Below are 13888 nucleotides of genomic sequence, written 5' to 3' on the forward strand. Positions count from 1 at the left end.
GTCGCGCTAATACGCTTTCGGACTGCGGCTCGACGCTACACACTGCGACAGCGACGACTTTGAACGTGTGCGACGCAACGTATACTTCTGCAACACACGTCGTACTTAGACATCTACAAGTGCAGCCTACGCGCTTTCGAACAAGCTCTGTTTTGTAAATTATCTTGCTGTTTCGAGGCTGCAATGCGACGTTCGAGCTTACCCCAAGACCCTTTGTAACGCTTGTCGCGCTAATACGCTTTCGGACTGCGGCTCGACGCTATACTCCGCAGCGGCGACGACTTTGAACGCGCGCGACGCAACGTATACTTCTGCACCAAACGTCGTACTTAGACATCTATACGTGCAGCCTACGCGCTTTCGAACAAGCTCTGTTTTGTAAATTATCTTGCTATTTCGAGGCTGTAATACGATATTCGAGCTTACCCCAAGACCCTTTATAACGCTCGTGGACCCTTTGTAACGCTTGATGCGCTAGTCCGCTTTCGTACCAATGCTCGACGCTATACTCCACGATAGCGACGACTTTAAACGCGCACAACGTAACGTATACTTATATAATATATATCGTACTTACGTACTAGTAAGTACGAGATATATACTATCGAATACGACTAGTAATAGACCGAAACCTCGAGGCGAAAGCTCTAACCTTAAGGCGAAAATAGGTACTAGACTCCTTCCCTCCCCTTCCTCCTCTCTCTCTCTCTCTCTCTCACCCTCCTCTCCCTTATCTTTCTACTCTATCTGTTTTCCTTCCTATACTCTAAATCCGCCTTCCCTGCTATACCCGAAATCCGCCTCTCTCCGATCCAAAACCGCCCGACTATCCCTCCGAAATCCCCTAACCTCCAACTCCGAACCACAACTTCAACACACCCTAACCCTGTACCTCCACCAACACACCCTAACCCTGTACCTCCACCCGCTATAAAATCCATCCTAACTCCTATCTATACTGTCCCGGCCTCGAACCGAACCCCGACCAATTACGAATCCTATAACCCTGCTCTCCACCTAACCCTAATCTCGAACCCTTCGCCTCTGCCGAACTCGCCGCTACAACCACCCTGCCATCTGCTCCCAAATCCATCCCCCCGCCTCGCATACCGGCCTCGACGACGCGAACGACACGGACCGACATCGAACCTATCTATATATCTACGGGAACCCTCCCTCTCCGAACACCACTCCATGCCCCCGACGTGACACTGCATCGCCTATGTCTCTATGGGAACCCATATCGGCCATGTGCGACATCCGGATGACGCCCTGCATTCCCCTCGCCCCGCATGCCCGATGTGGTGCGACCGTGGCGGGCGGATGACAACGGCCACGGGGAATCTACTGGTCTACGGCGCTGCTACGCTCCTGGCCGCCCCTCTGAAAACTCCGCCATCGTCGTACCATCGCCGGAAAATGGAAACATGTCCGATCGCGACCGCCTTCGCCCTCTGACATACGTTCCTGTATATCGACCTGCTGTACCAACCCTACCCTGCCGCGATGATCCATCCTGCACGCGGGGACGGGCATCTTATGACTACGAATGACCCAATAACCGCCTTCTCTCCTCGCTATGTCGCACCGCGCATATGGGATCACCGATATACTCTACAACGACGAACCCTCTCCCTTCCTACACGAACACCAACTTCTGCCAACCCTAACCCTAACGGATCGACGACCATCTGCCGCCGACGACATGCGACGGGAACGCCTGATGTCGCGGCGATGCGATGCTACGACGCACGGCAATAATCCTGCGACATGGAATCCGCGGAATCGGGCTCGTGTCCGAATCGTACCGATGAAATCTTGCGAAACGGACGTCAAAAAACATCGTGTTGTGGCCACTCTGCTATTCGAACATTGGCGACGACGACGAAACACACATTCCGCGCCCGAACGATAACCGGAACCATTCCACGCTACTTTCCCCCCCTCGTCGCGAATGGGGACGATCATTGCCGTCGTGGTGCAATTTACGGGCCCGCTTTTCGATCGGAATGTCGAAAACCACCAAAACTGCCCGGACGGCAACGACGATATCACACCCACGCCATCTCCTCTGCCCTCCAAACCTACACGACATCGAAAATGGACCGCCCTCGTGCTCTCCGAATTTTTGCCCGAATTTTGGGGCACTGTGGCGACGACGACGAATTTTGGAATCCGCCGCATCGCTATGCTCTACGCCCACCACTTTCGCGCTGACGTAATCATCCACCGCACCTCACTTGGCCATTCTGATCTGGTCACCCTCGAAATCGGACGGACATGCGAACAAAATGGACCTCTTCTCTGCCGGCGACCCGACATCGTGGGATGCTACCACGGTGGATTAACGGCGGGACAATGCCTCTCCACTGCCGACGAACGATCCTCACGGTCTGCTCACAATGCCCTTTCGCACGGGTGGAACGGAACATCACTCCTTACTAATGCACATGCGAATCCTATCCTACCCCGACGCCCTCGGTGCCGTGCACTTGTCCAAACTCCCAAAACAATCGGAACAACCCCGACATTTCGATGCCCGGGGACACGATCTTCCGGGCCATCCACTGCTCACATGCTTTCCAATCATCGGACTCCCCATCCGCGACGACACCCACCTTCTGCGCCTCTTCTTCGATCCACGACACCATCCGTTCGCCTCCTACAACCAACATCGCCGCGACGGCGGGTCGAACTACACCCGGAAATTGACAACTCCGCTGGCGGACGCGTCGAAACCGCCGTGGTCCGCCATGGCTGATGTCCTGCCATTGGTGGCACACGGCTTGGGGGACGTGACATCCAAAACAACCGGTGTGTGCATCGAAACGAATCGTGCTGACGATGTCGTACGCCCGCTGGACGGCATCTCGCATGTCCCATGGGCACTGCTGCCACGAATGCCCCCCATCGGCTTCCCCACGCACAAAACATATGCTGCACCGCCCCGTCCACTGCTGCAACGTCGACGCGATGGACTCGACGCTGACGTGCTCCATCTGCCGACGATGTCGTTGGCGCTGCTCGACGAACGCGAACGCGCGGGCCTGCGCTTCGCGCTCGACTTCTCGTCGCCTGCGGATCCGCCCCTGCTCCTCCTCCTGCTCACGATCGGTCTCGCGCTGCTCGACGGCGACGTCTCCGACATGCTCGCGTTCCCCTTCCGGCCGGGGGACGGCGATCCTGCGCCGCTTTCGACCCCGCGGCAACCCGCGACACACGTCGCATCGTTCCTCGTCGACCTGGCACGCACTGCGATCCACTCGACCATCCATGTGTCGGTCCAACGGGACCCGGCGACACTGCTCCCCGCGGATGAACGCCTTCATGGCCGCGTCGGTGCCCCACCCCTGCTCCTCCTTCTCCTGCCCGGTCCGCTCGTCGACGGACGTGCCCTGCAACATGATGGCCTCGCTGGGGCGCCCGTCTCGCCCGGCACGCCCGCTCTCCTGGGCGTACTGCTTGATCTGCTCGCGAACGCCGACGTGAATCACGACGCGGATGCGGGGGGCGTCGACGCCCAACCCCAATGCGTTGGTGGCGGTGAACACGCGCTCCGTCTCCCCGGTCAATCGTCGCACAATCGTCTTCTTCGCCGCGGCGTCGCCTACTCCGCGGTGATACACGCTGCACCCCAACACGCCGGCCAAACGCTTCGCCTGTTCGACGCGCCTGCAATACACGACGATCTGGCCCTCGGGGTACTGCTCCTTCTTCCGCTCGACCAACTCCCGCACCGCCCCATCCTCCTCCTCGCGGGCATACTGGACGACGGAATACGCAATGTTGGGTCGACCCGTGACGTCGCGAATCATCTGCACATCCCGCTCCTCGACCCCGATCGCGTGCAAAAACATGCTTTCCTCGCTGGGCGGCAATGTGGCGGTCAAAAACAACACCTGCACCCCGTACCCGGTCATCTCTCGCAACTCCAACACCTTCGGCCTCCAATCCGCCGTGCTCTCCAAAACGGTGTGGCACTCGTCGATGACGATGCGTTCCAATTGCCCGTTCGCACGCTTCATCGCCAAAAACTGGCCGAACGCGACCGACACGGCCGACTCGGGCGTCACGAACACGATCTGACTATCATACGGGGGCCGCTCGCCGTTCCACTCGCTGCATCGGATTCCGGCGGCGCTGCACCGCTCGTGCAAATCCTGGCGCAACGACACGACGGGCACCACGACGACGGTCAACCCTTGCGGGGAACCGGCGGCGGGCAACATGAACAACATGCTCTTCCCGCCGCCGGTGCGCATGACGGCGACGACGTACGGCGTCCCCGCGACGATGGCGTCCAACGCTGGCCGCTGCACTCCACGGAACGCCGCGTCGGGCCCGTACATCCTCGCCAACTCGCCCGCGACGTCGACGCTCCGGATCCGCCGCGTGCGTGCGGCGTCGACCTGCTCCTGCTCCTGCTGGATCCGCGCGCCGACATCTGCGACCCCCTGATGCTGCGCTTCCGCGGACGGGAACTGTAAAATGCGGTGCCAATTGACGCTCACCTGCCGGAACTGCTCCCGCTCGGACATGGTGATGAACGGCGACTCGGTCATCAACAACCCATATATCATCTCCTCCATCTCGGGGCTGTGCCCGGACTGGGTCGCCTGCACGTTCCGCATCTGCTCGATCGCGGCGCCAATGGCCGACCGCTGCCGACCGCCGTCGTAAATCCGGTCCAACGTGTCCCGGACGCTACTATTGCGACACAACTCGCGCTGGATGGCGGGATATGCGTTCCTCCACACCGCGACGCCGATCCGCACGCCGATGCGGCTCTCGGTCTCGCGATATATAACCCTCCGGACGCGGTCGGTGTCCCAAAACCCGTCGGTGTTCAACGGCGCCCGCTCGTCCTGGGACGGGGGCACATCCGCCAACCACTCGTCGTCCTCGTCGTCCTCGTCGTCCTCGTCGTCCTCGTCGTCCTCGTCGTCCTCGTCGTCGCTCTGTTCGGCCGGGCCCCCGCGGACCACCTCCTCGACTCTATCGTCGCCCTCGTCGTCGACTTCGCCGTCCGCCCACTGCTCCTCGGGCTTGGGCTCCCACACATGCGCACCACGCTCGAACTGGTCCCGCACCGCTTCGCGCAACTGCTGGACGAATGGCTCGATCAACCACAAAAAATACACGACGACCTCTCCCACCTCCGTGGGCACGTACCGGTGCACGATCTTGACCCGCTTGCTGGCGCTGTGTCCCTTGTGATAATTGGTGACGAACGCGACCATCCCGTCCTGGATGAACACTCCGCGCTGGCCGCGACTCTGCTCCCCATTGCGGTGCCGGATGCTGATCAACTCGGTCGCGCGCGCGGGCGCGCCGCCCGAAAAATGGACCAACGCCATCAACTCCTCCTTGAACTGCCGCACCTGCCGGAAATACGCCTCGACGCCGCTCTGCTTCCACACGACGCGCCCGCCGCCGCTGCTCTCGATCAACTGCCCGGGGTGCTCGTCCGCCAATCGCTCCCACATCCACCGCTCCCCGGGGACCGACCACGTGTTGCGGTGGTCGTCGATAAAACACCACCGGGGGCTCATCTCGCTCGCGTCGTCGTACAATGATGCCACATCGACGTCCGGCATCTGGACGGGCCTCCAATCGCGCGCGCGGACGACTCCGTCCGCCGGGAACCACATCAACTGGTGCACCAAACGCCGCCGCACGCTCTCGTTCAACCCGTGCACGACGGCGCGGACCATGTCGATGGTGAATCGCGCCTTGCCGACCGTGATGCGCGCTCCCTCCCACAACACCTGCCCGGGCGCCTTGGTGGTGTACCGGATCTTCATCCCGTACGTCTTCTGGTGGAATATCCGGTCCAACGGCGTGGGGCGGCCTCCGTATTGCGTCAACGTCATGCATCGCTGCGCGTACGGCTGCACGCCCTCCAACACGGCCGGCGCGGCCATCTGCGCGGCCACGACGCTGCTCCCGCCCGCGGTGCGCGCGCGAATGGCGCTGACGCGCTGCCCGTGGGCGTGGTACACGACCATCGCCCGCAACGGCGCGATGATTCCGGACAAAATGGGGGTGTAATTGATGGCGGGCACCCACCCCCCCTTCTCGCTGTTCAACCCCAACACGGCCAACCCGCTGATGATGCCGCTCTGGAACTCGCTGTCCTTCAACGGGTGGTCGAACATGGACAACCAAAACTGCAAACTGCGGCGCACCAACTGCCGCTTCGCCCGGGCCTTCTGCGCGTCGCCCTCGGACTCGATGACGGCCACGGCGCCGCTCTGGACGCGGGCCAACGCCTGGTGCTGGCCCTCCAACAACACGTACGGGGGACGCCGGTCGCGGGCGTGCGTGCGCCAAATGTACCGCAATATCTGGACCCAATGCCCGCTATACTTGCGAATCGTCTTCACCTGCTGCTCGGCGTAAAACGGCCGCTCGTTGTCGTCCGCGCCGCACTCGCGGCGATTGATGTGCTCCAACGCGGCGCGTCCGACTACGGCCGGACGACACACGCGGAATGCCTGTCGGATCAACCGTCGCGTGGCGTGGCATGCCTCCGCCAACCCGACCATCTCGCCGTCCTCCTCGGCCGGGGGGACGGGCTCATCCTCGTCTCCCTCTTCGCCCTCGGCGGGCCGGATGGTCGCCAACAACTCCTCGGACGTGAATCCTGCCAAATGGGCCGACCACCCGGTAAAATCTAACCACGGGTCGGCGACGCTTCGCGCGTTCTCGGCGGGGATGGTGCTCTCCTTTCGCAACTCTTCCCGCCGCTCTTGGATCTGGCCCAACAACGCGCGCATCGCATCGCTGGCGGGGGCCTCGACGGCATGGGACACGACGAAATACCGCTGCCATCCTCGAAACTTGAAAAATCGCTGGCAATGCTGGCCCTCCTCCCATATGCGGTTCGTGGGGGGGCCACCTCGCCCGTTCCGCGACCGACCTCGCGCCTGGTTCGACGACCATGCATGCGCCTGGCGGCAATGTGCTGCGATGTGGGCGGTCTTTGCTCCGCGACACATATACGGACATGGCTGTCCCGCGGCATCGACGCCTCGACACCGGAATCCATCGGTGTATACGGGCAACCATTCGATGGGGCGCGCGCCTGCTTCGGGATATGTGACTTCTTCTGGTGCCTGGGCAACGTCGGACAAACCGGCGAACACCTCGTGGACGCGCTGTTGCATCTCGCGATCCCATTGGCGATGCGCACGCCGTAAATGGCCTGCAAACTCGTGGGGAATAATCGCGAATCCGCATGGCTTACATATCACGACGCCGTACTCGGGCAAATGGGCAAACACCTCGATGAATGTCTCCATCCGATCGCGCTTCTTCCCATTCATGGATGGGAATCAACACGTTCGCCCCCGCCGCGACGTGATGTCAAACTCTCCCCTGACCCGGTCTCCCGATTCGTATGCGGCTCAACTTTAATCGTATATGTGGACGATGGAACAATTTCCTCTGCTCGACGCGGGGCTCTTCAATTCGCGAAACTGGGCGCGCGGCATCGATGGTCGGTCTGTAAAATGTGTGCGAAATTTGGGGGCAATCGGGCCCATGGTGGAAACATGGCCGATTTTGGGGCAAATCCATACGTTATATAAATACTCTTGCGATCCGTCCTCGGCATTAACTGCTACGACGAACACGCAACACGCTCGCTACTTATGGAAAACGCTTCGACGTGGTCGCCAATGCTCTGGAATGTGCAACTATATGCGATACGGTACTACCTTGCCCTCCGGGACACCGATATGCTCGTGATCGAATGTTTCGTCGGGGTACCCTAACCCTAATGGGACTGGCGACGACGATTCCTCTCGCATGGCACGTCGAATCGGCTTCAAACTCACGGACGGGCGACTTCACTGTCTCGTGTTATTTTGTGCAACGTTGCGCGATTTTGCGTGCCTTCTGGCGGACGGCATGAATTTTTTGCCATTCGTGGTCTCCTACGGATAACAATGGCGCTACTGGCAACGACGATACCTCCCGAACGACAATACGAATGGACCCCAAACTTGGTGACGGCTAACCTGGCCATCGAATGGAATGTGGGACAACGCTGCTCGGATTGTGGGATCCTCTTACGTGTGGCGTAATTTTCGCAATACGCGGTACTCGACGTGCCGAAATGGCGCTACTGGCGACGACGATATCTCTCGAACGACTTGTCCGATGAACACCAAACTCGCGGACGGGCGACTTTACTATTCAATGTAATTTTGTGCAACGTTGCTCGAATTTTGGCGTCCTCTGACGGGCGGAATAATTTTTGCAATTCGTGGTCTCGTGCGTACGGCTGCGGGCGGAACTGGCGACGTCGATACATCTCCAACGGCAACGCGAATGGACACAAAACCTGGGGACGGGCGACTGTACTGTCCAATGTAATTTTGTGCGACGTCGCTCGAATTTCGGTGGCCTCTGCCTGGTGCTAAAACTTTTGCAATCCGTGGTCTCTTGCGTATTACTACGGGCACTACTGACGACGTCGATACCGCTCGAACGGCCCTCCGAATGGACTCCTAACTCGTGGACGGGCGGGCCATGGTCGATCCGCAAAACCTATGCAATATTTGGGGACAATCGGATGCGTCGTGGAAACACGGTCGATTTTTGACGTTGTAAATGCGCATCACAAATTTCCTTTCTCCCCCCCGCCGTATTGGCCTCGCGTGTCCGACACGTACTACGCTCGCTCCTTGTCCGGAACGCTTCTCGCTGGACGCGGACGCTCTGGAACTGGTGGATGCGTCCGATACAACTCTACCTTGCCCTCCGGGACGCCAATATACTCGTGGTCGAATGCTTCGTCGGGGCTACCCTAACCCTAATGGGACTGGCGACGACGATTTCTCTCGACTGACACGACGAATGGACGTGAACCTCGCGGACGGGTGACCTGACTATCGAACGTAATTTTGTGCAACGTCGCTGGAATTGTGGCGCCCTGCGGCGGATGGCATAATTTTTGCAATCCGCGGACTCTTGCGTTGTGCTGTGGGCGCTACGGACGACGTCGGTGCTTCTCGAACGGGGCCGCGAATGGACCCGAAAATTGGGGACGGGCGACGTTAATCTTCAATGGAATATTGTGCAACGTCGTGCGATCTTTAATATCCGTATGCGTGTGGTATTGTTTTCGCAACCCGCGGCCTTCTACGTGCTAAACTGGCGCCACTGGCAACGATAACATCTCTCGAACGGCAATGCGAATGGACTTCGAACTTGGGGACGGGCGATATTCCTATCTAATGTAATTTTGTGCAACGTCGCGCGAATTTTGGTGCCCTCTGCCGGCTGGCGTAATGTTTGCAATCTGTGGTCTCGTGCGTACGGCAATGGGCGCAACTAACGACCTCGATACCTCTCGAAATGTACTGCGAATGCGCTCCAAATCTGCGGACGGGTTTCTGTATCTTTTCATCTACCTGCCGGAACTTTTGCGCGACTTTATATGGAACACCCCCTGGCGGATGGCAAACACGCGGTGTGCATGCGAAAACGGTACGACTGGCGACATCGACATGTCCCGAACTACCTGTGCAATGGACCCTAAACTCGCGGACGGGCGACCTTGCTATCGAATGTAATTTTGTGCGACGCTGCTCGAATTTTCCCGTCCCCTTGCGGGTGGCATAATTTTTGCAATTCGTGGTGTATTGCATACGACAACGGGCGCTACTGGCGACGACGATATCTCACAAATGGCAATGCGAATCAACTCCAAACTTGGGGACGGGCGACCTTACGATCGAATATAATTTTGCACAACATTGCTCGAATTGTGGCATCCTGTGGCGGGTTGCATAATTTTTGCAATTCGTGGTCTTTTGCGTACGGCTGGGGGCGGAACGCGCGACGTCGACATCTTGGAAACGGCGCTGCGGATGGGCGTCAAACTTCCGGACGGGCGACTTTGCTATCTAATGCAATTTTGTGCAACGCCGCTCGAATTTTGGCGTCCTCTGGCGGACGGTATGAATTTTTGTAATCCGTGGTCGGTCGGTGGTCTCGGGAATGGCGGACCTGGCGACGTCGACATCTCTCTACCGGCGCTGCTAATGGGCTCCAAACTTGCGGATGGACGTCTATATTATCCGCCCTCCCTCCCCGGATCTTTGCGCGAACGTACACGTCCTCTGGCGGGTGGGATGTTTCGGGACACGCGATGCTCGACGTGCGGAAATGCCGCGACTGGCGACGACGATATCTCCCGAACGCCCTGCGGACTGCACTCCAAACTTGCGGACGGGCATCTGCATCCTCCGACCTGCCGCTCTGCAACTTTACGTGAATTGATCATCTCTCTGGTGGCCGGGTGGAATTTTGGACTGGACGGTGTCTTACACTCCTCGGCGCCCGGGCGCGTTGCCCTGAAACTCGACGACGCGACTCTTGACGTGCATGTGCGCCCTCTCGACAACTTCTCGCACACTCTATGCCGCCGCCGACGTGTCGGGGATCTATGAGGTCTGTTCGCGCGATGGCGACGACCGCTTCGACGTGCTGCTGCATATGCGATGTGTGCTGCGTACGCATCTGCCGCCCCTGCGGCGCCTGCGGCGGTCGCGGTTCGCTGGCCTTGGCGGAACTTTACTCGGTCCCATGGCTTTCTTCCGGCGACGATATCTCGCGAACGGCGCCAGCGGCTGCGGATTTTCTTTCAATGGTCCTCAGCGATTGCGCGACTCTTCTACATGTCCCGAAATCAGCGTGTTCGAGGGCCATCTCACCATCCGAGATTTAGGGTCGAAATCAAATGATCGGATGGGAGACCCTGGGGAATTTTTGTATGGGAGAAGCAGAGCCGCAAATAATCGAATGGGCATCCGAGACCCCGGCATGCTGGGTAGGGCCATCTCACCATCCGAGATTTAGGGTCGAAATCAAATGATCGGATGGGAGACCCTGGGGAATTTTTGTATGGGAGCAGCAGAGCCGCAAATGATCGAATGGGCATCCGAGACCCCGGCATGCTGGGTAGCGGCTGCGGATTTTCTTTCAATGGTCCTCAGCGACTGCGCGACTCTCCCACATGTCTCGAGATCAGCGTGTTCGAGCGCCATCTCACCGTTCGATATTTGGGGTCGAAATCAAATGCTCGGACAGGAGACCCTGGCTGAATTTTAGGTGGCTTAGGGTATAAAACAAATGCTCGAACACGCGTCCGATCTCACGGCATACTGGGTAGGTATTTCGCCTTGAAGAGCTATATCCCTTGCATGAGAAGGCTTGTCCAACCTGCATCAAGCGATTTGCGCGTCGCATGGCTGCTGATGCAACAACAGCTCGTGGTCGACTTGTCTTCCATGCTCAAATTCTAGGGCCAGACCATCTTTCGTGCGTTTGTGGACATGGTACGAATGGCACCTGAAGCCTATGAACGACCACGGAACAGCTGCATGGATGAGCGACAATGAACCAAGAGCAGGCTCAGTCGGAGCTGGAATAAGGCGGGTCTATCCTGACACACGAGATGTACAAATACGCCGTAAGCAACTGTCTGTCCTCCATCTTCTCTCAAGTTACTATCGAATCGATGGTTCTTGCAAGTTGAGATAGTACCATTTCTGCCTCTTACTATAGACTACCCTGCTGAGTTCAGCCCAGCCGGATAAGAATCCTAGGCGCTCTTTGATCCAGTCCTTGTGTACATTGAGCAATAGGAAATCATAGACAGCGGGTGGATCTCAAGTTATTTCCTTCAAGATCGCTAGACTTCCGCGACGCAATATCTTATTTTCAGTGGGCTGTTACACTCATCGGCATCTGGGACGGCCTTCTCTGGATTGCGGAGTGCTCCTGCAGAATTTGAAGTCCAACTGCACATTTAGCACTAGCGTCTCCTTCTCCGCCAACTTGTTCTCGTCGTTTGCTTCGGAACGCATTCGAATGCAGGAAGTCATGGGTCTGGAAGTCCCAAGTCTGGGATGGTCCTGCCACATCACTTTGTGGTTCTGCTTGTAGCAGGAATATAGAGCTCCTCGACAACTATGCTACAAATCACAGTCTAGTTGGGATACTGCGGGCATTGTCATCCCTGCTGCCAAGCTGCTTCGCCCATGCATCGGGTGTGACGTACCTGCAGAGGAAACTTCGTACACGATGCGAGGCTATGTCCCTTTTCACGACGTTCAGCAGCACTTCGCCTCTGTGTATTCTGCACCTTGTAGAAGCTTCAGCTAGACGGAGTGGAGTTCGAACGTACGGCTGTGCTTTCGTGTTGCCTAACGGGCAAGGCATCCAGAACCTGGCCAGGTGCAAGTGGCATACGAGCAATACGACGAAGCAGAGATGCAAGGGTTAGATGCTTGAATTTGATTGTCGGCTCCAGGCCTTTGACAATGTGACAGTACACCACTCTCGCGCGTCTCATAGTCTGCATAGCGCAGCTCGTATCTCAAGCGCTCTGCATCTCCATCGCGAGCGAATAATACCGTCCTTGTGACCGGAGTACCTCTGCACATTTGTCTGGCAAGTAGAAGATACCCCAGGATCCCATCACAACGGCCATCTGATATCCATCGAAAGCATAGCCGGGCCACTCGTTCTCTTTCATGAAGTCGGCCTTTGTCTCGCCCAAACGCATCATGCTCCGACCCATGCCAGCGATGCCGATTCCCAAGGCGATGAGATTTCCCCATCGACTCCAATGCTGAAAGAGGTCTTTTGCTGACATGAGACTGGGCTCAGACGCCATCGTTGTCAAATCGTCGTCGCGGCTCACTTTGGCTGCCTTCTTCGTGCGGAATCCTACGCAGGTGTGCTCTGCCAGTAGATAGATTGAAAACAGTACCTGCACCATGTACCCAGCTATGGCGACTTTGCTGGCGATCTCTGCATCCTCTCTTGACAATGAAGTGGCCGTCATTCCAGCGCCAGCGGCTTGCAAGACCATGATAATGGTGTTGCATGACAGATATGCTGGCCGCTGCCATTGAAGAGCCGGGACCCAGCAGAAAGCTTCAGCACGAATAGCCCTGATATATTGCGTGTGCGTCAAGGTGATGGTGAACATGAGGAGGGAAGGACCGAAGAGCAGCAAGACTTTCTGTGCATCAAACAGAGGTTTACTACACGGATGCCACGCGGAGACAAGCCGAGCAATGTAACCAACGAGCTGGCCTAGGGAACATGTTAGCGAAACCTGACTCTACCATCTCCAACAACACTCACAGCAGCCGCCCAAAACCATAAAGACATTGTCCCAAGTATTGGTCTGTATCATACGCGTCGTGTGGACGCCCACTCCAAAGGTGAAAAGGACGACAGCCACGGTAGCCAAAGGAATGCTGGGAGTGTAGTATCGGTACGTAGACTCGCAGTCTAAAGCCGATGTCGAATGCATCTTGGAAAATCGAATACGCAGAGATCGAGCACAGAGTTCGGATGCTATTGCAGAATAGAGGGATAAAATTGAGGTTTCTGGAGACACGAAGGTGAGGGCGCTTATGTACATCATAGGCACGGACGTCAGGAGTCGCAATAGAGACCGAAGCGCAGTATCCAATGAACACAGTCGATTACAAGCCTTGTGCAAAACTCCATTTGAAACGCCGTCAGCACCCCAGGTGCCCCTGTTTGTCATCTTCTACTATCTGCTAACAGGCCATGCCAGGCAGCTCTCCTGCTATCAAATTCACCGAACGTGACCTACGGCTTGTTAATGGGTCGCAGTTTCCCCAGTCTCTATGGCCAAATCGTTGAAGCACTGCCACGGTGCCTTCCAGCTAGTCCTATTCCGTGATGTCAAGCTCAGTTCTCTCCAAGTGTTTCCGGAGAACTCGATGCAGATGATGCGGCGTCCACGTAACCGCGGTACTTGGCTGACAACGAGCAAGTCCTACCTGTTGGTACACGGCGACTTCGAGACGGAGTCTTGCGCAGCCTGCCA

At 57.6% G+C, this 13888-nt stretch overlaps 2 protein-coding genes across 2 annotated transcripts; both read right to left on the bottom strand.

Annotated features, from left to right (window-relative positions):
- Window positions 1-2459: 2459 nt before the first annotated feature.
- On the bottom strand, window positions 2460-7304 carry CKM354_000225800 (uncharacterized protein; the record flags this gene model as incomplete). The annotated part of the gene is made up of 1 exon (XM_044797411.1): window positions 2460-7304. The coding sequence occupies one exon, from the start codon at window positions 7302-7304 to the stop codon at window positions 2460-2462; it is 4845 nt and encodes a 1614-aa protein (XP_044653346.1).
- Window positions 7305-12394: 5090 nt separating this feature from the next.
- Window positions 12395-13342, bottom strand: CKM354_000225900 (uncharacterized protein; the record flags this gene model as incomplete). Its single annotated transcript, XM_044797412.1, has 2 exons — window positions 12395-13119; window positions 13171-13342. 2 exons carry the CDS (start codon window positions 13340-13342, stop codon window positions 12395-12397), a joined length of 897 nt encoding a protein of 298 aa, XP_044653347.1.
- Between the last annotated feature and the right edge of the window lie 546 nt (window positions 13343-13888).

The sequence above is a fragment of the Cercospora kikuchii genome (assembly GCF_019650295.1).
Source record: "Cercospora kikuchii DNA, contig_00002, whole genome shotgun sequence".
NCBI lineage: Eukaryota > Fungi > Ascomycota > Dothideomycetes > Mycosphaerellales > Mycosphaerellaceae > Cercospora > Cercospora kikuchii.